General features: G+C 46.3%; 4 protein-coding genes across 8 annotated transcripts; 2 read left to right on the top strand and 2 right to left on the bottom strand.

The window, feature by feature from the left end:
* Positions 1-2880: 2880 nt before the first annotated feature.
* znf646 (zinc finger protein 646) lies at positions 2881-11512 on the bottom strand. Its single transcript, XM_067244802.1, has 3 exons — positions 8804-11512; positions 7378-8469; positions 2881-7108 (listed from the first exon to the last, which is right to left on the bottom strand). The coding sequence occupies exons 1-3, from the start codon at positions 11443-11445 to the stop codon at positions 6193-6195; spliced, it is 4650 nt and encodes a 1549-aa protein (XP_067100903.1). The 5' UTR covers positions 11446-11512; the 3' UTR covers positions 2881-6192.
* A 1615-nt stretch (positions 11513-13127) lies between these two features.
* znf668 (zinc finger protein 668) lies at positions 13128-16401 on the top strand. Its single transcript, XM_067245170.1, has 2 exons — positions 13128-13143; positions 13754-16401. Exon 2 carries the CDS (start codon positions 13801-13803, stop codon positions 15748-15750), a length of 1950 nt encoding a protein of 649 aa, XP_067101271.1. The 5' UTR covers positions 13128-13143; positions 13754-13800; the 3' UTR covers positions 15751-16401.
* Positions 16402-16749: 348 nt separating this feature from the next.
* On the top strand, positions 16750-17655 carry gjz1 (gap junction protein zeta 1). Its single transcript, XM_067245478.1, has one exon. The coding sequence runs from the start codon at positions 16753-16755 to the stop codon at positions 17437-17439; it is 687 nt and encodes a 228-aa protein (XP_067101579.1). The 5' UTR covers positions 16750-16752; the 3' UTR covers positions 17440-17655.
* Positions 17656-17888: 233 nt separating this feature from the next.
* On the bottom strand, positions 17889-24429 carry LOC136950573 (circularly permutated Ras protein 1-like). Of its 5 annotated transcripts, none has more exons than XM_067244991.1 (22): positions 24201-24429; positions 24005-24100; positions 23699-23856; positions 23149-23376; positions 22781-22984; positions 22498-22659; positions 22224-22298; positions 22031-22104; positions 21673-21885; positions 21521-21562; positions 21311-21400; positions 20982-21133; positions 20690-20771; positions 20457-20587; positions 20129-20213; positions 19933-20039; positions 19574-19695; positions 19235-19352; positions 18888-19028; positions 18485-18578; positions 18372-18398; positions 17889-18162 (listed from the first exon to the last, which is right to left on the bottom strand). In XM_067244991.1, the coding sequence occupies exons 3-22, from the start codon at positions 23787-23789 to the stop codon at positions 18085-18087; spliced, it is 2316 nt and encodes a 771-aa protein (XP_067101092.1). In that variant the 5' UTR covers positions 23790-23856; positions 24005-24100; positions 24201-24429; the 3' UTR covers positions 17889-18084. The 5 variants fall into 5 exon arrangements, with proteins under 5 accessions (XP_067101092.1, XP_067101091.1, XP_067101093.1 ...); XM_067244990.1 differs by having other exon boundaries at positions 23699-23805; XM_067244992.1 differs by having other exon boundaries at positions 22224-22295; positions 23699-23805.
* Positions 24430-24553: the final 124 nt, after the last annotated feature.

Genomic DNA, 24553 nt, shown 5'->3' with positions numbered 1-24553 from the left:
AGAGAGGAAGACCTCCATGCTTGGGCCCCAGCACTGTTCTCCATTGCTCTGGTGATGTTTGTTCACACCTTTGCTAATCCTGTAGGTTGTTCTCTGGAAGTTACACACACACACACACACACACACAACAACACAGCACCAGCACATCCTGTCAATCACACACCTGCAGGCTACCCTTGTCTGTTAGTTCAGCAAAAAGTATGTTTGATTTGCATGCCTGTGCATCAGCAAGCTGTACATAGACGAACAACCACAGGAATTCCCCAGCTCATTTAGTAAGAAGAGGAAACCCACAGGACTTCTCACAACTACCGCATTTTCATACGCTCGATTGTCGTCTGACTTCTGAATCACTGGTTAAGGACATCCCATTTCATGTCACCTAGGCATTCTTTCTTATGAAATGGGAGTTTTTTTCGCGGACAAACATGCAACTGCCTGTCTCAAACTGACGTCTTTAACTGGAAGTTTCAGTGGAAATAGGAATTGGATGACTCCACATGACTGGAACTGCTTTTTAAGATGTGTTGTAATTCCCTCCATGTTTTCACAGACCAATGCAGAAGTAATGAGTTCTGGAGTCCAGACATTGATGGATGTGTGCCTTGCTCATCATGCAAGCTGTATCCCAAAACCCCTTCATGTAACACCTGTAAGTGCGAGAAGTCTGAGGGAAATATAAAGGTGTCAAAACAAGCTCTGTTCAAATGTCTAAATGCATCATTGTCCCTATGTGCCCTAAATAACAATCTCACAGTTTACAACTGTCCACAGCATTGTACAAAATTATATATTTTGAAACTTGATGGTTTAATAGTGGGATGTTCTCCTGTTGTCAGGTGTGTTCCCAGATGAGAGCCCAGACGGCTGGCGGCTGGCAGCCATCACTAGTTTCTCCGTGCTGGCTGTTGTACTGATCAGCGCAGGGCTCATTATCGGCATCATGCTGCATCGGAGGAAGTCACGGCCTCTTCGCGGTGAGATCCCCCGAAACCCGCTCGGATATTATTAATTATTATTATTAAACAGTTGTGTCTTTGTGAAGAAACGTGTGGTGAAACACATTTTGCTGTCCTGTCTGAATGGGAAGTGTTGTGAACCGTTAGTGGTAGAAGCTAGTTGACAATGTTGCACTACGATGTTGGATTTTGATGTTGCTGTTTTTGTCCTATGACTAGAATGATTTAATATTGCAGTTGGGGTTATTGTTGCATTGTGTATGGCTAAAATATAGACCATTCCTTGGCAGTTAGCACTGAAATACTGTCAGAACTGTGTGCTTTTTGTATGTCGATTCTGATCAAAGCATCTGCTATAAAATGTAACATAAAATGTCTAATGTAATTTCCTTCCTTTTTTCCAGAACCCATTGAGGAGACCACAGGCCCATAAGTCCTTTCGAAGGTGTGCATTCAACCCCAACATTAGTTTTATTTTTCATAAACATGATATTATATAACAGTGTATAAATAAATGATGTTGAAACTGATGAATCCCTTGATTTTTCCACAGTGTCATCTTCCTTCAAACATGGATGTAACAGATGACCCGAGAGATCCACTCTTGCCTTCATGTAAAGGACTGTAACCTGGACACGGTGTTGTTTTCCAGTAGAGCTGATCATTCTAATTTATTCTAGGGTTAGTCAGGATGGGTTTGGGGTCACAGTACCTACAATGCTGTTGGGACTGTAACGCATCTTCCAAGCTGTCAATATCCTGTCCTGTTCAGAACCAACAGGGCAGAGCACTGAGTAACAACAATGTGATTCACTGCAGCATCGCTCACCCACCTCTCTGCTCTAGTTTTCCTGTAGTAAGGGCATTGTTTTTTGGCAGTTTCATATGTAGTAAAGACACATATCTGATATCTTTGATCACCAATAACACGTCTCACCACCAGCAGGATGTACAAGTGAATCCATGACCATGGCTAACTTCAGTTATGGTATAGTTAAGACTAAAAGGTTTACATTTGCAGGTCATAAACGAAACCGTCTTAGGTCATTTAATCTTTCTGATTACAATGCACGTTGAGCACATCAAGGCCATCTGAATGTACTTTTAGGAGGATTCTATACTTCCAGCGCTTCCATTCCAGTGTGAGCGCGTCATTTAAAAAAAATGTTTTTGTTACCAGTTGTTTTTGAAGAGTGTGACACACTCATGCACTGTTCTATGGAGTCTTCAAATCTCTCCTCCACAGTAAGTCTATTGAATATCGTAATGTAAGGACTGTTTTATGTAGATGGCAATGTGCTGTAGCACTGTGCACATACTATGCAGAATTAGGTAGCATAACACAGGGGTCCCTGAAGGATTGTGTGATGGGATTAAGGTGGCATAGTATTCTTGGGACCTGAATCATACTCTTCTTGAAAGCATTTAAACTCAGTCTCTAAATTGACACCAGCAGGACATTCTTACTGTTTTGACAACAGTGCTTGTGTGACAGGATGTTTGTAACACTATAATTCTAACATTGTCCCTCTCTGTTTGAATGTGTACTTATAGTGAATACTGTAAGGGCAATGTACACAAACTAGTATCCAAACGTTCTTTCTGAACGAAGACTTGTTCTATTGTTCACTTAGGATACATTTGTGTGATGAGTATTTTAAAATCTGAATATTGAGATATTTCATATTGACAATATCCTTTTAAAACATATCATACATAGAGTACTTTTCTGTGTAGGACAAGTTAGTTCTAAGCAGTAACAAGCTACCACTTTTAAAGATGTTTTTATATATATATATATAAAATCTATTTTTTATTTATTTTCATATCTTTTATAATATTCAGTCCAATGTCACAATAGAAATTGGAAAAAATAAATAATGTATAGCATATGCTGTTCATGAATCTACTTCAATCCCTGTGAAGATGGTTAACAAACTTCCAGTACCAGCTGACAATTTACTGGGCAATAACAATGTTAGAGTAGTATATTTTTCTTGCCTTTAGGTCAATCTTTCAAGTGAACTGTTGATAGGTAACATATTTTTCAGAATAAATAAATTACAATTAAGTTGCATGGTTTATTGTATTGGAATTGCATGAAACACAAATTATGTTGGTATTAATTGTGTGACATCTAAGGCCATGCCTATTAACCACCCCAGGCTCAAAATGATAGTGTCAAATGACTGATTAGAACTTGTGTCGAAGGTGCACTTAGCCAACCAGAGGGCAAGGTGGAGCCGTTGCAGTATCTCTAAGCGCTGGCTACCCTGACCGGAATCTTATCACCAAGAAATGACGCAACACACCAAATTTTTCCGTAATTTAATTTCAACAACTAATTTTTCAAATGGTGTTTATATTCTTATTACTTAAGTTCATGATACTAACAAAGAAGTAAAAATCTACATTTCAAAGTGACAAAATATATATACAGGTTCATATAAATATGAATTAAATATTGAGCAAACATGAGTTTTGAAACATTTTTGAAAATTCAATAAAATGACGTGTGGTATACACTTTTTATTACACAATAGCTAGACTATCAGTTCTTTCCTAACGTGGAAGATATTCTTGCTCTGAATGTACAGAAAACCCAACTGAAGTTCAAATCCAATATTTACAGAACTCAGAAATTTTACAGGGTTATGATCACGGCTAAGAGGAGTGTACATAAAAATAAGTGCCAGGTGGGATAGAATATGGATGCTTTAGCAAACAGTGAACAATTCTAACTGAGATTACCAGACTAACACTCTGGACATTTGTAACAATGGCGTATGAAAATACATTGTCCTAGGAAATTCAAAATAATGGAATTGAAAAGGATGCTCAGGTGTTGGCAAGTCATTCTGAATAATATCTTAAGTAAAGGTCCTTAGCCGTTCGGTTAACTCAAGCTGTGTATACCATTAATATATACTACTATATTAGTGTACCCGGTATACATGTTTAAATACATGAAGACAACAAAATTACAATCTTACAAAACATAAGATGTACAGTACATACATTATGTAAGTAGACAACACTGTACCTGAAATAATGGGCAGTAAACAGTCCTATCAACATATTGCTTTTTTTTTTGTTTTAATTGGTAGAAAGGTGAGACTTGGGCTACATGGACCTGCTGCACCTGTGACACTAGGATCTGAGGCAACGGGGTAGACGAGGAAAATAATGTCCTTTCAAAATCAGTGTTGTCAAGAAGGTGTATGAAACTGTCCTTGTAGAATCTAAACGGAAGTTCATGGTTTTGAAAAGGCTCGTCAAGAATGCTCATTCGATGAATCACTTAAGGATTGCAATGACGACAACATGATGAGTGGACCATCCGTTATAGCGAATTACTCTATGATAAACCAGCGAAGGATTTAAATATTGGTCGCTGGATTGGCAAGGCTCTCCATGAGGTATTTTATACATCTTACCACCCACAGCCATATTTTACATAGCATAAGGCAATAATAAAAAACACAAACAAGGTGAACACATCTCCTGGTGACCATATTCAACATACTGAATGAAAAAACACAGAGTCTTTTCTTAGGAAAGCCAAAAGATGCAACATTGTGCAGAAGCCAAATTCATTCTATGGATTCTATTCTTCCCTAACTGTCACTTAATTGCACATGGCAAGTTATTACTATTTAATCTCATCGTAAAATAAACCAAATAATCATCTTCAAGTAACAAACTCATGGAATGATGACCATATTTGCAAGTGTGAATCAAATTAAAGCTTGATCTTCAACAGAAGTCAAATAATACAAAGTCAAATACACATTTCGTGTTCTACAGTTTCTGCTGATTGGAGAGAGTAATTTCACACTGGATAATTGCTACACTCTTGACTCACAAATTTAGGCACTGGCACTTCAACATTTGTTCTACATTTCAAAGGAGAGCACAAGGAGACAGAGCACGAAGGAGGAGGGCACGGACAGCCAGGGCCATTTGAGCCTTAGAACTGAGAGAGACGACAAAGGCTACAACTCTCACTTGTGCGAGAGACAATGGGGTGAAATGGCACCTGTGAACAATATCATGCCCAGGTCAGACACACTGTAGACACGATTATCTACAATGTTATCCACGTCAGGTATTATCCTTTTGAAGGTGGGGAACCTGAGTGCTTCAAGACCATCGTCCCTGATCAAGGCATTTCTACCTGCAGGGTTGAACCGATTGAGTATATATGAAATCATAAGATACATTTATGAATCTCCTTAAAAGCTACATATTAAGCATTTTCAATTTACAAGTTTAACATTCATAAAAACTTTTGTTTTCTAGTATAATAAAGTATACACAGAAAATTTAAAATAAATGAATAGAACAGGAATAAATTATTAAATATGTCCATTTAGCATACAATGCCATTCAGGTGAACTCAAATATTATAATCATCAATAAAAACCGAGTACTTGATTATATGATTAAGGTAAATACAATTTTCTATCATGATCTGGACCGGTCCAGTGGTACAGTATCTGCTTCCTCACACTAACAGAGTTGTCCTAGTATACACTACAGCACATGGGGCATACTGACCAGTCCATTCAGAACTAGGACAACACAGAGGGGCCCAGGAAGAACTATAAGGGCCTGTATACTTCATGGGCACAGCAGAGCAAGAAACTTACAGAGGCACTGAACACAGCAATACATATCAAGAGAGGAAATTACTATTCTTGGAACAGCACTTGCTCATAAAAAAGACAAATCATCTATGTGTAGACTAGTGTGTTGAGTGAGACCTGGATAAAGTAGTTGTCTGTGGTGTTTGCTTTGGTTGACTGGGGGGGAGACAGGGGGGGGGGGGGGGGGTATTTTAAGAGAGGAATGAAGTCACAGTCCAGTTGCAGTGCTCAAACTGTTTCAAGTTCCGGATTTAGTTTCCATTCTGTGCACTTCATGGAAAACAATCAAACTTTTGATGTTACAATCAGGCATACTCACCCGTCCTGGACTTTTGTTAGTGTCTCAATCTATTTCTGAGGTAAGATCCGAAGTCTCTCCACCAGACTTGCATCTCCACCACAACCATAAAATGATGTTCAAAATAGGATAAGCACGTGAAGCATCTTTGAGGGCATCCATACTAAGACTTGAAAACGCTTTCTGTGGAAAGTCTTCCAAAAATATCTTACTTTACAATTATTGACGAGTAGGGTGAGACTGGACAATAGAACCCGTTCTGTCTAGTCGAAGTGATCACCCTGCTTCAGAGGAAAGAGCCCATGTCCAGATCCATGAAGGAATTGGCGTCCATGCTGAAGGAGGACTCGTAGGACTGCGTGCTCTGGTGCATCTTCTGGTGGTGTCGCAGGTTGGACTTGCTGGAGAAGCGCTTGTCGCACAGCAGGCAGGAGAAGGGCTTCTCCTTCGTGTGGATCCGCCGGTGGCAGATGAGCTGGGTGGACACGCGGAACGCCTTGCCACACTCCAGGCACTGGTAGCGCTTGGGCTCCGTGTGGATGCGCCGGTGGTTCTTGAGGGCCATCAGGTTGGAGAACTCCTTCTGGCAGACGGAGCAGAAGAACGAGCCCGTCTTGTGGCTGTTCTTGTGGTTGAGCAGCGAGCCGGCGTGGCGGTACGTGCGGCCGCAGTGCTCGCAGACGTGGCTCTTCTCCTCGGAACCGTGGGCGTCTGCGTGGCCTTCCGCCGCCGCCGCCTCCTCCCCGGACATGCCGCCGTGCATGTGGGCAAACGCCGGCACCAGCTTGGGGATCCCCTGGAGCCCCATGTCCTGGTCCATCCCTGAGCCCCAGCCCAAGTCCTCCTGCATGTGGGCCCCAGCCCCCTCGCCGCGCGGCTGGTACTGGCCAGGGGCTCGATGCTGCAGCTCCTGGTGCTGCTGGTAGCTGGCCGTGCTGGGGAAGCTCTGCTGGCAGGGGCTGCACACCAGGGTCCTCTCCTTGTTGTGCGTCTCCATGTGGCTCTGCAGGTGAGCTATCAGGCAGAAGGTCTTCCCACACTCGGGGCAGCAGTGGCGCTTCATCTGGGAGTGGATCTGGAGCGTGAGGGGGTCCGGGAAGGTCTGGAGGCACAGGGTGCAGTGGTGGAGGTTTTCCGAGTGGGTTTTTTTGTGGTTGAGGAGGGAGCCAGCATGCCGGTACGAACGTCCACACAGGTCACACCTGGAGCAGAGACGAGCTCATTTAGGTCTTCACCCGAAATACACCAGATGGCTGATGCCACAGCATTTGAACAATTCACCAAAGTGTTGCCTCTATGTTGTACAGTTTAAATACATTAAATAATGATTGCAATATGAATTTTAAAAGATTAATTACGATACAAATCAAATTAGTCATCGGAAATCAAATCTGCTTTAAACAAACATTATCCGCCAAAAAATTGGACTTTGTGACTTACACAGTTAGCCGATTATGGGACAGTAACTCACATGAAGCACTTGTCGCCCCCCTCAGCGTGATGGACGCCTGCTCGCGTTGCGCTGTCCTGACCCCTCTGGCACCGATGCCTCTTCAGCCCAGACTTTCCCTGGAAGCTCTTCCCACAGGCAGGGCAACTGAAGTGGCTGGCCACGCGATTGTGGACCTTCTGGTGGTTGTGGAGGATGCTGGCCAATCGGAAGGCCTTGCCGCAGGTGAGGCAGACGTACTTCTTCTTCTGCGTGTGGATGCGCGTGTGGTTGCGCAGCGCCATGGGGTTGGTGAAGGGCTTGGAGCAGACGGCGCAGCTGAAGTGGCCGGTCTTGTGGGTGTTCTTGTGATTCAGGAGGCTGCCCGCGTGGCGGTAGCTACGGTTGCATATGTTGCACGCGAACGGGCGCTCCTCTTTTTTCAAGGCCACGTCCGCTTGGCCGTCGCTGCCGCCGCAGGCGTGGACGGACAGCTGGTCGGCAGTGACGAAGGCCTGCCCGCAATCCTTGCACTTGAAGTCTTTTGTCCGCCTGCGGGCCCTCCCCCGCGTCCCTCCCGCCACGTCCTTTTTGAGGTGAGGGCAGGTGTGGTTCGTGAGCTGTCTCTTTACCCTGAAGCCTTTCCCACAGTCCTGGCAGCAGTGCTTCTTTAGGGCAAAGTGAATACGCAAGTGGTTCTTCATTGCCAGCTGATTGGAGTAGGTGTTGTTGCAGATCGAGCAGTAATATTCACCAGTCTTGTGAGAGTTCTTGTGGTTGACAAGACTTCCGGCATGGCGGTACGTCCGACCACATTGGTCACAAGAATAGGGCCGCGGGTCGCCGCTGTTCTCTGATTTGACCCCAGCATTGGGCTCAGTCTGATTGGCAGGCCTCACAGCCTTCCTGGACGTGGGGGGTGGTCTGCGTCTTTTGCGCGAGGTTGAGGCTTGATTGGCGTTTGCATTTAAGGAGTGCATTCCTCCCTCTGACCCGGTCCCATTCATCTGCATAAGGGCCTGGATCTGGTTGTTGAGTTCTTGTATTTTGGCCTGGTTCTCCTTGTGGATTCTCAGGTGGTTCAGCAGTTGCTTCTGGATTTTGAAGGCTTTCCCACACTCATGGCAAGTGTGCCTGGAAGAGGAGACAAAGCCTGCGGTTAAATCCTGTGTTTACAAAGCAAAGAACATTCTACAGAATGAATGAACGTGTGATGTCAAAACACCTTTAATGTCAACAAATCCAATTGTATAGGCAATATATGTCGGTATGTTCTGATATGAACACATGCATAGCTACTAACAGACTGTATTATACATAAATAAAAAGTGCAGCATTACATAATTTTGCAGTTTCCATAACTTGTACCAGCCATTAAGATATTGTTCAGTGATGCTAATACTGTGCATAGACATTTCATTGAGAAGACTAAATGGGCTGAGATGAAATCAAATTGGACTATTATTACCTTTTAACATCAAAGTGGGTCCGCTGGTGGTTTTTGAGGGCTAGCAGATTGTAAAAGCGCTTCTGACACACAAAGCAGCGGAACACGCCTGTCTTGTGCGACTTCTTGTGGTTGAGCAGCGAGCCAGCATGTCGGTACGACCGTCCGCACTGATCACACTTGTACTGACGATCTCCCCCGTCCGCATCGTCCTTCGCGTGTCGGTCAGCGGCCTCACCGGCGTCCGCCTTTTCAGCGTTTGTCGCGGTCGACTCGGTTTTTGTCTTGGCGGAGCAGTGGTGGGTTTCAAGATGGTCGTAGCTGCTGCAGAAAATACCACAGTGTCCACAGATGATGCTCTGGCCCTCCTCTTTGGGCTTGGCCGCGTCCTCCGCGTCCACGCTCCCGAGTTTAACGTCGCCCTGTGCTCGATCGTGCAGCTGCTGGTGGGCGAGGAGGTCTTGCTTCTTGGTGAAACTCTCCCCGCAGGTACTGCAGATGATCAGCCCTCCGTCCACCTGCTGCCTCTCCCTCGGGTCCTCCTCTTTCTCCTCCTCGAGGGAAGACATGGAGGACGGGCCGGAGCTGGTGGGGGTGCCGTGGGATTGGGTGTGACCACGGAGGTGGCTCCTCAGCGCCCTCATGCTGGTGTAGCGGTTCCCGCACACCGAGCACTGGTAGAGTTCTCCGTCGTCATCATCCTCCTCCTCCTCCTCTTCGTCGTCGTCGCCTTCTAAGCCGCCGCCGCCGTTCATCTGCTCACCGTTCATGTCTCCGTGATAACTTTGCTCGCCAAAGTACCTTTGCTCGTGAGTGCCATTGAGTCCTTGAAATTCCATGTGATCCCCTGGGTTTCCCATGGCACACTGGCCATTAGTGACCTGGAAGTCCACATGACCGTTGTAGCCGTCGGAAACGGGCTGCTGCTGCTGCTGCTGTTGGAGTAGAGGGCACACGTGCGACTTGATCCCTGCGATGTCGGCAAACGTCTCGCCGCAGTCGGCGCACATGTGCCTGTTCATCAGGTGCTCGTGGTGAGGTAGGTGCACAGTCCTGTCCTGGGGGAAGCCAGGGTCGAACTGCTCGCGGTACGCCGCGCCGTTTCCGCGCTCGTCGGCGTTCTCCTGAGCGAGGGCAACGGCGCCGCCGGCTTCCCCGTCCTCCTGGGAGGGATAGCAGCTCTGCTGGTTGTCGAGCGTCAGGGGCTCAGGAGAAAGCCAGTCTCCCTCCGAGCTGAGGTTAAAGGAGGATGTGTGGGCCTTGTGGATGCGGAGGTGGCTGCGAAGAGCAGCCAGGTGTGGGTAACTCTTGCGGCAGATTGAGCACTGGTAAATGCCCGTCTGATGGGACCGCTTGTGGTTAATGAGGCTCCCTGCGTGCCGGTAGCTTTTTCCACAAACCTGGCACTTAAAGCGCCGCTCGTCAGAATCACCGGCTAAAGACTCTTCAATCAGAGTCGGGTCGTCAGCAGAATCAGCAAGCACCAGGGCAGAGTTGTGGACATCCGATTTCATGACTGACGGCTCTCCCTGAGTATTGATGGTAAATGAGGTTTCATTACTGGAGTGGTCAGAGTACAGATGTCCATTGCTAATCTGGTCATGCGACTGACTGAAATCCACATGGTTACTCATTGACGAGGGCATCGAAGGTGCATCATTTAGGGAGGGTGAATAAAAGTTTGAGTCCGGAGACTGTGTAACACTGCGGTCATAGGAGACATTGTGGTCTTCTGACAAACCTCCGTGGAGTCCAAACGACATGGATGAAGAATTATGCATTTGGATGTGTTCCTGGAACTCCTCGTCATTGGGAAACAACACTTGACACAGGTGACAGAAATGCACGGGGGCATCACTGACTGGGGGTGAAAACTGATCCGGTGTTGTGCCAGCATACACACCCTCTACAGAACTGGACTCGGGACCACTCTTGGTCTTGTTATGAATTCTCTGGTGGCTGTGGAGAGCGGCCAGGTTATTTAACTGCTTGAAGCAGACGGAGCACTCAAACATTCCTACAGTGTGAGACTTTTTGTGATTGATCAGACTGCCGTGGTGCCTGTACGTCTTGTCACACTGATCACATCTGAAAGGTCGATCACCTCCGCCGCCACCCTCCTCGTCACCGGGGAAGTCTTCCGATTTAACATTCAACCCTGATTCTTGCTCGCCCCCAAACGCACAAGCGGCTTGCTCTTCCAGTTCAAAGGCATTGATGTTCTCGTAGTCTCGCTCTTCCTCGTCAAGAGCATAGTCTACAGCCGCGACGTCACTCGGCCTCCCCCTTGCTTGTCGAGAGAGATGGACTTTCTCATGAGTGGCCAACTGCGTAGCCAGACGAAACGCCTTTCCACAGTCCACGCAGGAGTGCTTTTTCTGTGATGTGTGGATTCGAATATGGCTCTTGAGGGCCAAAGCATTGGATAAGCTTCTTTGACATATGTGGCATTGGAAAGAACCCACCTCGTGGGTCTTTTTATGGTTAGCCAAGCTACCGGCATGCCTGTAGCCCCGCCCACACTGTTCACACTTGAACCTGCGATCCTCGTCTAGCTGGGAGTGACTTTCCATATGTTCTAGTAGGCTGGGCATACTAGAGCGCACTATGCCACAGTGCTTACAGGGAAATCCTTTGGTCCTGCCTGGCTCTTGCATAGCCATTCCAGGATAGTGCTGCACCTCTCAGAGCTAGATACAGTTTGTATAAATAGCTGAAGAAAAAATGCATCAGATTTCCTGCTTCTCTCTTTCTGTCAAAGGAACCTATTCATTGGAAAGGTCCAACCAGGGTAGCAACAAAAGAAAGGAAAAGGACGAGTCAACACCCCTCCATTGAAGTCTGACTAGATGTTGCCACACAAGGAAATCTGCGGAAAAGGGGAAACAAATTGTATTGAAGAACAGATTTGACCATGCACAATCAGATTTGAGAGTTACAGCTTGCACTTCCCCAGTATTAAATCTAGAATAATAACTTTCACACATCCCCAGTACTGCAACACTTACTGCGATTCTACAGGCACTAATAATATATATTTTGAACTCATATATTCCGCGGTGCATTTCCACTAAAATATTAAGACGCCTCACATTCAACTGACAAGCTTGGCACCACGGTTGTCGGTCTGGTTTGCATTATAGCTATTCACCCGCATATGTCAGTCAGAAATCCATACTGTTATACAACAGTCATTTCATCAATACGTATATTGGGAGTTTCGACATATAAAAATACCACTAAAATAAGATAGCAAAAAACGAATTCGCTGCACGGCAAATAGCGACCTACCGTTCATTCGCAGAAGGCTAGCTAGCTAGCTATGTCAACAAACCGAGACCAACGCCTTGTTGGAATGGCGTTAAATACAAAAGACGGTTCTGTTCACATTGTTCATATTCAACACGACAACCGCAGTCACATTTGGGAAAAAAGTTGTATTGATTTCCACGCAAGCATGCAAACATCAGCAAGATAGTGGTACTTGGTCGACCAAGTACAGAACAAGCCAGCTAGCATCAGCATGCTTAGCTAAACAAACATTGCACCAAAAAGCTACAGCTAGCTAGCCAGCTAACGTTCGTTAGCTTCAGTGAGCACACAAGAAGTTTTCATCCATAATGCAAGCTCCCCACCAAATACCTTTTTTAGTTTAGGATGAACTGGTTTTCGACCCACGATGCATATTTTGTCCCCTCTTCGCGTTGTTTTCTGACCAAACTATAGGTAAAGGACAAATCTTTTCAATTGTCTTTTTTTCCCCCATCCCATTCCACATACTTCCTGCTGTTGTTGCTAGGAAACAGGAAATGTGTACCACTCAAATATCTCCCCTTGCTATGTCAAATAAATAAAAATCGCTCTGCCCTGTTTTTAATTATATTGTGTGAAGTTAGTCACATATGCAAAATATCATAATGTGTATCCAGATTATGCCATGCCCTTACGCAGCGTCATGTTGTTAGCTACAATTAAAAACATTTCAAAGTCAGAATAAGTTATCATTACAGTCCTGTACTAGTACTGTAACCCATTCCTAACTCTACTTTTCACTAACAGCTGTCTACCTTAAACTGCTGACACGACTGCCCCACGTATGTCAGCATTGCACAAGTTATAATAAGAAATTAATTTCAGTTCGTGTCTTCAGAGCTAGCCAGTACGAGCTATTATTTCTGAATGTCTCAATTTCCCAACCCGCGCAAGTGCTGCACTCGACAACAGCGCTTTCGTCATGGTCCTAAAGCCGCCCATCATCAGTTGCAATCACCAATCGTGGCAGTTCACTGTAAACGCATTTTGAGAGGCTTTCAATCTATCCACACTGTCTAGCCTTGCTCAACTACAGGAAGAGAAATCGGGTGAGTAAAAAAAAAATTGCAAGACTTCAAACTTGATCTAGCGGCTGCCAGATGATGATCCATCCCATGCGATGACACCAGTGCAGTGGGCGAACAGCTTGATCAGCCGGTCCTAAAGCCAGCCATTTTGAGTCGCTAGCTAGAAATATATGAACATGATAACTGTACTACTGATTTGCGTTGCGTTTGGAAAAACATACCTTTGACGAGTGGAAATTTAAAAATACTTGATTTATACTGCGGTGTCCAGCAAAACGCAGTCCCTGCTTGATCTCAAATATATTATGTTCCCGCTAGCTTGCTAGCTGGGTACATGCAACTTCCTTTGACAACAATCGTTTAGCTTACTCGCGTATTGTCCCTGAGGTCCTAATGCCAGCCATTTTGGGATTTGCCCCCACCCACTTTGTTCTTTGCATAGGTATTATAAGTGGCTTCTTTTGATTCTAGTCAGTCATCATGCTTTCTCTTATTACGCTCAGCTGTTCATAGTAATCTTACAAGGAGCATTATGTTTCAATAATTGAATAACATTTCCTTTTGATGTTGAAAATAAATAATTTGATGTAGGATAATGAATTTGTTTTTTTCCACTTTTGGTTTTCTACAGCACTTCAAAGCAATAGTTTTTTTTCTTCTATACCCGCCTCCAAAAATATGGCTTCTCCACAGCCTGCTAGTCCACCACTGACAAAACAGTTTACCCCACCGAATGAGGAAAGCAAGGAAGAGGAGGAGGAGGTGGTGAAGGAGCCACCTGTGAGAAAGAGAGGCAAAGGTAGGCCTCCGAAAGCCAAACCTTCGTTCAGATGTTCTGCCTGTCAGCAGGCTTTCAGCAGCCCTGCGGCCCTAAGGAGCCACAAGCTCTCTTCACACGGGAAGGAACGAGCACAGGAGCACGCATGCTCCCAGTGTAACAAAGTCTTCCCCAGCAGAGCCCAGCTCTCCAAGCACCAACGTTCCCACTCTGCCCAGCGCCCATTCCAGTGCCCGCAGTGCCACAAGGCCTATAAGACCCAGACGGAGCTGCGCAACCACAGCCGCTCCCACACGGGCGAGAAGCCGTTCGTCTGCACCGAGTGCGGCAAGGCCTTCATGCAGGCCATATGCCTGAGGATCCACATGACGCAGCACAGCGGAGAGAGGCCGTTCTCCTGCCCCAACTGCTCCAAGAGCTACCCCACTCTCTCCAAGCTGAAGGTCCATCTGCGCTCCCACACGGGAGAGAAGCCCTACTTCTGTGCGGAGTGCGGGAAGAGCTTCGCAGACCCGTCGGTTTATCGTAAACACAGGCGTAACCACCAGGGACACAGGCCCTACGCCTGCGACGAGTGTGGCAAGACGTACACCGAGCTGAAGGACCTGAAAAACCATGAGCGCTCCCACACCGGAGAGAAGCCTTACTTGTGTTCGGACTGCGGCAAGGCCTTCTCGCGCTCATCCTCCCTGGCCTGCCACCTGCGCATCCACTCCCAGAGCAAACCCTATCAGTGCGAGCAGTGCGGAAAGGGCTTCACCCAGCTCTCCTCCTACCAATCCCACCTGCGCACCCACTCCGGAGAGAAGCCCTTCCTGTGTCCGCAGTGCGGCAAGATGTTCTCCGACCCCTCCAGTTTCCGTCGGCACCAGAGGGCGCATTCGGGGTTCAAGCCCTACCCCTGCGACAAGTGCTCCAAGAGGTTCCGCCAGCCGGCCGACCTGGCCGTGCACGAGCGTGTGCACTCGGGACAGAGGCCGTACAAATGCCAGAGCTGCGACAAAGCCTTCGTGGCGTCCTGGGACCTGCGCCGTCACATGCTGGTGCACACGGGGCTGCGGCCCTTCTCCTGCACCGAGTGCGGGAAGTCTTTCGCCGAGCGCTCCAGCCTCAACAAGCACCGCAGGGTGCACTCCGGGGAGCGGCCGTTTAAGTGCCAGCTGTGCGTCAAGTCGTTCGTGGTCTCCTCCAGCCTGCGGAAGCACGAGAGGACCCACCTGGCGGAGAGGACCGAGCAGCAGCAGGCGGCCCCGGGGGCGGCCGCTCCGGCCTTCCCCTCCAACACCACCCTCCCCCAGTTCTCCTGCGCCCACTGTGACATCACGTTCGGAACCTGGGAGGAAGTGCAGGCCCACGAAAGCCTGCACTCCGTCTCCCCCGATTCCTCCAACATGGCCGCCCTGCCGATGGGCCCGCACCAGTGTGCGACGTGCCACGCGGAGTTTGGACAGCTGGCGGATCTCCAGGAGCACGACAAGCAGCACCCCAAGCCCCGTCCCCACATCTGCGACAGCTGTGGCAAAGGTTTCCTCAACAAAGCCGGGCTTCGTAAACACCAGAGGATCCACTCGGCCAACAAGCCCCACAGCTGCCCGCAGTGTGGGAAAGCCTTTTTGTTTGCAGCCTATCTTCGCAAGCACTTACGCACGCACCGTGACCAAGCTACCAACTCCTCCCTGTCAGAGGAACACATTGAACACACAGAGCCCCTGCCATCCCCTCCACCCCCCATGGAGGTCTCCCCAACCTCTGCTGAACCTAGTGCAATTAGCCTGGCTGTCCCTGTGTCAGTTCCTGTCTCCGCCTTTAACACAATGCCTGTGTATGTTGACAAAGAGGAGGGAATGTGAGAAAGATGTCAAGTATCGGTTTAAGAAGCCAACCTTTACACCTTGTTTCCCCCCTTTTATTTAAACAGTTTTGATGTTCTAAAACCAGCGTTGCAGGACAAAACTGTGATTCAGATTTGGCCACAGTGGTTGTTTATGTTTTGATCTTGTGATAATTAAAACATATTTATGGAGTGATATATGTACATAATGTTTTATTAAAGATGTCAGGCATCATTTAATCAAATTGGTTCAAACTGGTTACGATTATTCACAGCAATGCATTGGTATAATAACGTGTGTTTATCAGTGTGTAAACAAATCATACATAAGTGACAGTTATGTCATTTCAGTCTAAAAACATAACTGATGATTTTAATCATGAACTTTTTTTCTACTTTTTTGTAGGCTGTTCTGATTCTAATTTTGGGTGTACGGTTACATTGTGATGGTATTAAACTGTTTACTTAAAGACACTGGTGGAATCATAGTGGCCTTCTTGTGCACTGCCTTGCAGAAAGATGAATGAGCTGAACAGCTACAGTACAATCATAGTCTTAATTAATGTCGAGCTGCATTCCATAGAGTAAACAATGCACCCTCTTCCCCATAATGTAAATGAATGGCATGATTTTGGTCTGTTTACAATGTCAAATTCGACAGTTGACAATTTTAGGCTGCTGTGTAAAAAAAAGAGAAGTGTTGTGTTGAGTCAGCAGATAGATACACCAGGAGTGGCCACTGCAAATCCTGATGACCAAGCGTTAGTGTACGTCCTATAAAAGACTTATTTTGGAGCAAAGTCAGAGAATCAAGATTGTGGACGAAGCTTATCAAGGTAACCTTTCTCATCTTGTTCGGAACAACCCTGGTCGAACAGGGTCGGACAGGGCTGACACATTCTAACTGTTCAACTTTTGAATGAGTAATTACATGAATACAATGACGCTTTGTGTTGTTTTGTGATCCTGTATTCTGCCTGCTCAGTATTCAGCAATAAACCAGTGAGAAAAACAACAACAAATGGCAGCCTTAGTGACGGGCCTCATCCCCATCCTCCGGACGGCGGTGGACACCACCACCACCTACAAGTGTCGCTCGCTGTGGTTCGGCTTCCTGTGCGTCCGCCTGGTGGTGCTCTTCGTGGCCGAGCTGCCCTGGTTCAAGCTGGACTCGGACTTCAGCTGCAACGCCACCAAGGACAGCATCTGCGTCCGAGCCTGCTACAACAAGCACTTCGACAAGCCGGTGATGGTGGCCTGGAACTTCCTCTTCATCCTCCTCATCCTGTCGGTGCTTCTCATGGAGCTCTTCGCCTCCCACCTCCGCGCCGTGGCTCAGAAGAGGGCCTCCAAGAGTGGCCAGGGGGGAGGGAACGCAGAGCTGGCTGGCTCTGCGGACACCAGGATGGTGATTGACCTCCACAAGAACAAGAGCACAGTGGGGTTCTACTTGTTTAGCATTGTCCTGCGTATCGCTGTGGAAATGTGGTTTGTCTATGTGCTTCTGGTTTGGAACCTCCCTAGATTGAACGACGGTCCGTTTCAGTGTAAAGACATCTGTAGTGACGTGGTCGCCTGCGTCGTGCGAGCCGCTCCGGAGAAACGGATGTCTATTTACACTCTGGCCTCCATTTCGGTCCTAGTCATTGTTGCGTCAGTTTTATTCTGTTTGTACTCAATTGCACACTATCTCTGCAACTCAGGCTGACAGGGGACAATACATTCTTTTTCTATTGATTGTGTTCTGTGTACCTACGTAAACGATGGCTGGGTAAACCCACTGTTAGGGACTGCATATTAGCAGACCAGTCATCAATAATCTGAGAAAAATGTATTTCCTTTTTCTATTTCTGTCTGGTTGTCTCGATGTGCGACAATGGGTCTTTCAATGCGACTTGAATACAAATAACTCAAATTTGTCATAAAGTCACCAACTGTCATATACGTAAATATATATGTAATAAAATGTGTTGGAAGCTTGAGAACAGCTAGTGTGAATTGTGGGTGTTTGCATTCCTCTCCCAAGTGAATACAGTATGTGTTTCTGAGTCATGTTATTCTTGTGTGCTCTTAGCCAGGATGAGAGAGAAAGCTCAGCTAGAAGGAAGGTGTAAGATACACCCTCTTTTAAACTGCCATGCAAGTGACAAAATGGTCTCTGTTTCAAGAATAGTTGTATTTACAGTACATAGTCCAATATTTACAGTTGATACTTAAAGCTAAGGTTACATGTGCAGTGTCACTGGTATGTCCATATTCATTGCCTGTGAGTAGAAGCCAATCCCTCATAATTCACTGCATTCGGACAAGAAACCAAACAGAAACCTGGTGTGGCCACCATTCATGCTTTGTGCTAGTTCTGCAGTGACAAGGACCCTCGGTTGGTGTTCTTCATTCTGAAGAGAAGTTCTGCACCCTGGTCTGTTAGGGTCTGATTAAGGGAAGAACATCATAATATATTACGATTTGACAGTACACTTAATAATGTAAATGTGGGAAACAATACATAAAAGTAGAAAATCAGGTCTTCTTCAAGGTCCCTCATGAAGACATCTTAGATTTAGTTTGACTTCCCTCCCCCCACAGATCCTTTAACTGAAAACATTTGAATAACATCTGTTTGTATATGGTGAACATTACCTGTGAGTCGGAGAGTACAGACTGTTTCTGGAAAATAAGAGCAATGGTAATTAGGACAGTTTACAGTACATCTGTTGTGTTGGGGCTGAACACACCCTCCCAAAGGGCCTTACCCTTGTGTAGTTGTGTATACTGTTGTTTATAGGATCCATGGTTTTTACCCATGTCTTGTAAATCTCGCTGTCCTCCACACTGCGATTATGCTCTCTGCGAAAGCAACCACAGAACAGTGTGTACACTTCAACAACAACTTACTATACCATTTATCTGCCACTATGTTTTTAAGACTTTCAATGTTAATTTGTATGTAAACTTGCAGTGAACATATGAACATGCATTATTTACTACTTAACATTATACAATAGTCAAATACACACACACACACACAGGTCCCTTGAGCACACTCTTGTGGCTGTTTCTCTCAGTCCTGCTAACTAATTAGCACTCATCCTCCGCACACACACTGGCAGTCTTGCTCCCCCCCCTTACCCCCCCTCCCCCACGCCGCTCACTCACAGGGATCTCTCTAACAGTTTCCTCTGCGCCTCCCCCTCTCTCCTGGCCTCCAGGAAGCGGCCCCTCACAGCCAGGGCAGCGCTAGCCTGGGACGAGTTGAGCTGGATGATTTCACAGGATAAGGAGGAGAGGACTCTCACACTAAGAGGGGGGAAGGAAGGAGAGAAAAGGTTATTGTTTCGTGTTATATGCCCTGTCAGGGACAGTTACTGAAATCGACCTACACGTTCTGTAGATGACTTCATCCTTCCACACACACACACACACACACACACACACACACACACACACACACACACACACACACACACACGATAACGATGTGTGTTGGGGGTGAGTCCTCTCACCTGTCATCAGTCACTTCTCTGTCAACAGTCAGAACTCTGAGCATACTCCGTCCATCCATCTTTCTGTAACTGACCTGCAGCTGGATGGACACATAGCTGCCAGGGGCCAGGCCTGACACTGGACAGATAGGCAGACAGACAGACAGGGAGGGAAACAAACAGGGAGACAAACAGACAGACAGACAGACAGACAGACAGACAGAGAGGGAGGGAGGGAGATTGGCCCACAGGCCGAAACAAAGACAGTCATCTAATAGTCATTCAAATGATAGTCATCAAAAGAACAATATGGTCTCAAATTCTGGAACTATAGTTTTCTGTTAATTTCTCTCGTTTCACCCTTCTGTTCTCTTGACTGGAGATCCCTGGCACCAAACTGGAAGGTGATTTCTGTGTCGGACACCACGTTCCCAACTTCTTTGGTCCCTCGGTGTCCTGCTTGTTTCTCTCCTTTAACACGTCTGGAGAATGAGCACACCATTTGTGAGGCTAGATCTGCAAACAACAGCTTTGCAAAAGTTTCACCCCTATAACAACCTTGAAACCCCCACAGGAAAACATATCTAGAATTCGCCGTAGCTAATTCTTTACATATGGACAAATAATTGTTTTCAGATGTAACATGCCGCCATTTACAATCTGCTTTGATGTAAAAAAAAAACGGGTGGTGCAAATGGTATTCGTTATGTTATTCTTACAGTGCCTTTGGGAGTAGCAAAGCAACACTACAGTGAGTGGCTATGACCCTGTTCTTGATGATGTCCTCAAACACAGTGTGCAGTTGATGCGGGCTTGCTATCACCACCTAGGGATTCGAACAACAGACACCATAATGAAACACGGCTAGCTGTGGGTGAGTTTTCGCAGCGCCCGGAAGTGTTAGTTCTCTCTCACGTCTCCCCCAGTGCGGTCTGCCAGTCTCCCCAGCTCATCCAGCCTGCAGTCTGTACCCTCCATGGACAACACTGACACCGTCACCCTGGGAAAGGCAAATCGTTTAGGATCAAATATATCTTTTGAAGATATATTTTGGCTTTTTTCCACTTTAATGGACAGAGATAGAGATGGACAGGAAATGCATGGGGTAGAGAGAGCGGGCAAGTGATGCAGAAATTGCCTGAGCTGGATTTGAACCGAGGAATCCTGACGAATTTTTGACCATCAACTCTTTATTTCTTCTTCTAGGACAAACAATGAAATTGAGTTGTGTTGTTGTACAAACCCCTGGCAGGCCGCATACTCTCCCAGGTCTTGGTAGAAGATGATGGAGGACAGAAGAGCGCGGGCATCGCTGTCTTCCACTTCAAGATTACCCAGCCCTGTGTTGGCTTTCCCGTCAGTACAGATTATAACCTGGGAGAAACACAAAAACACTGTCATCCACAGTAGATGATCTCTTTTGAAGAATATCAGAATGATATCAGATGATAATGAGTTCTGGAGTTACAGATGTACCTTTGAACCTGGATGTCGAGAAGCCATTGCAATGGCCAGGACAGCAGCAGGGCCAAGAGCTGTGGCTCCACTCTCTACCAATCTTGTAATACAAAAGAGAGGCGTTTTATGAGAAGGTTTCGAGTGAACCGGAAATTAAATCATAACATACAGTATGAACCATTGTTTTGCTCTACGGGGAGAACATTTTTGGAAGGATCCAGATTTTCCCTCGCAGCCCTTCTCTAAACCCCACTGTGACCAGTTAAATTATTATTATCAATGCAATTCCATCTTCTCCAGTGTTCCTCACCCCAGGACCTCTCTCTGTAGGTCGTCCCTGGTCCTGGAGAGGGGAGGTGGGCTGGGAAAGCTGAAGGCAGCCTCCTTTAGATACTCGCTGTCCACCAGCTCAGCTCCCCACAGAAAACGTGAGCTGATCTTCTCATATCCATGCAGAGTCACCTGGCAACACAACAAGTTCAAAACTGGGTGTGATTCATATACGTGTGTGTGCGTGTGTCTGCAGGTGCATGTGTGAGTGCGTGAGTGAATGTGAAGTACCACAAACATCACGCTTCATATTGCATCCGTAAACCTAACATGAACGTGAAAAGGGAATGTGTTAAGTGACAACAGTACCTGGTTGTTGAAGGTGATGAGTCCCACACGCGTGTGAGGTTGAGCCCAACTCAGTTTCTGAACACTCTGCATCACCGCTTCCTGAACACACTGGTTTGGAGAAATCATCGTGAGTTACAACGGAGGACACTAGGGTCAATCTGTGGTAAATTGACACCATGTGGGCTTCAGGAGTCTATAAGGGTTTCCTCCAATCCAAACGCAACTTACCTGAAGTCTTGACTTGTAGACGACATTATGTCCTTCAAACACCTTGCAGATCAAGAAGAGGAAGGAGGAAAAATCCATGTTGCATAGATGTGAAACATGGCAAACTTTGAGAACTGTCCCGGTAAGGGAAAGGGGCAGGTTACAGACAGTACCTGGCAGGTCATGCTCATGGAGCCAGAGATGTCTATGCAGAAGATGAGCAGGGCATCGTCAGGCGACACGGTCCTCTCGTCAGGGGACAGGAGGAAGAGGCTGTCCTCGCAGCCGTTTGGGGGAAGGAGAGGCGGAGGCGGAAGCGGGAGGGAGTCAGAGAGGGAAGGGGGTGACGCTGGCTCCCATGACTGACAGTAATAACACCTCTCCACCTGTAGACAAGACAAACCATGAGATCATCACCCGGGGACGTTTTCACAGGTGGGGAGGGCATTGGTGCTGTGACTGGTGACTTCAATCAGTTCATCAAACAGTTTGGGTATTTAGAGCATCTTATGTTCAAGTTCGTCACTGTACCACATTGTCATAGCAGGACTCCAGCACAGATCCACACTGAGAGCAGGAGGTGGGCTCTCCCTGGAGAGTGAGCACTGTCATTGGACATACATACAACACAGGGCAGCAAGTTAGACCGGCCCAATATTCATGATACTGCATCAATGATTGAAGATACAGTATTTCGGATCAACGAAACAAATGATTTCCCAACCGTTTTCCTCTGAGAGCAGTCTTCCCAAACTGATAAGGATCACATTGGGATTCCCCAGAAGTGGTCCTGTATCTACTGATCACATGAGTTGAAAAGAAAAAGATGTAAACGTTAAAACAATCCAATCCCAGAAAGGCTGTCATGGTACTTGACATGAACTGTGCACAGTAATAGGTAGATGACATGCGCAGAGAGAAAGAGAGACAGTCACAGAGAGAGACAGAGAGAGATAGCGTGACAGAGAGACAAAGGCAGAGAAAGAGCAGGAATGCACCTTTACCCAGGTCTTGCTGAGGAGCCAGTGGTGGTTTACTAGAGGAGGAAGAGGAGGAAGAGAAGGAGGGGGATGGAGCAGTGGAAGGTAACACAACCATGTAATCTGGGATCAAATTTAAGAACCATGGTCTAGGTGGGAGCGGCGGAGGTGTAGAGGAACCTAAAAACAAGAACAAACGATGGTCAGCACCACTGTGGAGAAATCTACCCAGCAACAGTACATTCATTTGTCCAAAAACATCTTCGGAATGTGTCAGTAGAATGCATAATGAACATATCACCAGACGTTGTCGGCGGCCTCAGGTCCTCCTCGCCACCCTCTGACATAATGTAGGTGTATTCTGGATCACATGGGTCTTCCCCTGAGACATCATTGCTTGGACCGCAGCCAGGGAAAGGGAAATTAGACGTCAAGATTGGCTCAGTGCTAGTGGGTTGTGATTGGGCGTTTGTCTGTGATGCTCTCATGGTTGGTGGTAGAAGTGCTAGAAGAGTCGGTAAACAGAGTTAGCTTGCAGTCATTCTATTTTGTATTTGTTTTACGGCTGCATCTGTGAGAGAGGAAGCTCATTCAGGGTTAGCATGTTAATTTATAGTTTTCTTTCTCTTCCCCACAATGAAGATCACGCCCCGCATCATAAAAGCCTACCTGTCCTACGAGTCGGCGTGGACTGTTGTGGCCGGGGTGTGCCAGGGTTGAGATGAAAGGCAGTATTCTCATACAGGGGGGAGGGGCTTGAGCCTTTTATCCCATTCTCGGTCTTTGTGCCGGTTGCTGGATGGGGGGCTAGGGGGGGTTTGAGTTCTGTGGAGGCCGCTGAAGGGGGAGGGGGGGGCGGGGTGCGTGGACGAACTTTGTTGACAGGAGGCAGGAGGGCTGAGTGGAGGGCGGAGGAAAAGATCACGTCTATGTTTAAAAAAGTTGTCGTACTTGAAATGAAGTGAACATGGTGTGTCCCTGCCCTGACAGACTGAGAGACAGTCTCTCTTCGCTAACTTTGTTCTGGAACACGGTCCAACTGGGACTCAAACAAATGTCTTAAAAGAAGCAGAAATCTGAACTAAAGTGTAGAATAGAATGAATCTATGCATGTTCTATAACAAAAATACATGTATGTTGAAAATGGTAATTCCAAGTCTATTGCATGCTTTGCTATTTAAATAGGAATATTATGAAGTGCAAGAATTTGAAACCTCACCTGAACGTTTAAAGACATGTGGATTTGGTTTTTGGGCTTCTTTCTGACTGGCTGATGGTGGAACATAGATACATTTACAAGCAAATTCCATTGGTGGCTCCTCTTACCTTTAAAAGCAGGAGACAATAGAATTACAGCAATGTGTCACGCACTCATATCTGTACAAAATATCCCAAAATAGTCAATTTCAGGCATAAACAACTATGGCAGGTATTACTGGTAAATGTTCACGCTGTTAAATATCCCAAGTACACAAACAACAACGCGCACACACACAAACACACACTCAGACGCAATATGACTTACAGGCTTCAGCTATTTGGCTCTCCTGCAGTTAACCTTGAACACCTGATTATTCTGCGCTTAAACCTCCTTGTATAAATTAGGAGTATTCTAGATAGCCTGCAGATATACGAAACAAAACATATAGTTTTAAATACATTTTAAAACAAAAATTATACTTACACTCCTCAGTCTACAGTACACTTTGTAGGCTACTTACCTGTACAAAGTCTTGAGAATACTGACAATACATCCATGGAGTTACTTCCTGTTTGAGTTAGTGTCTTTTGCGTCATTCTTTTGAGGATAATCCTAAACAACCTGCTCTACCGGATAGTATCAGTCGACGTGCACTTGTAACATGTTGATGAAGTGATAGCTTTCTTTTGACATTGCTTAATCTAAATTACTAGTTATGTTGTTTTCTGAGCAAGTACTTTTTCTGATGTCATTTAAACGTCATTTCGACTTCTTTCATCCGACGGATCCGTCAGTGGGTCGAGCTATAGTTAAATCATTTGTAGTAGGCAATTTTTTTTGTCTCCCCTGTGCATCCCCAGTTACTCTGGATAA

Source organism: Osmerus mordax, chromosome 10 (assembly GCF_038355195.1).
Source record: "Osmerus mordax isolate fOsmMor3 chromosome 10, fOsmMor3.pri, whole genome shotgun sequence".
NCBI classification, from domain to species: Eukaryota; Metazoa; Chordata; class Actinopteri; order Osmeriformes; family Osmeridae; genus Osmerus; species Osmerus mordax.
This window is presented reverse-complemented; position numbering and strand designations above follow the sequence as displayed.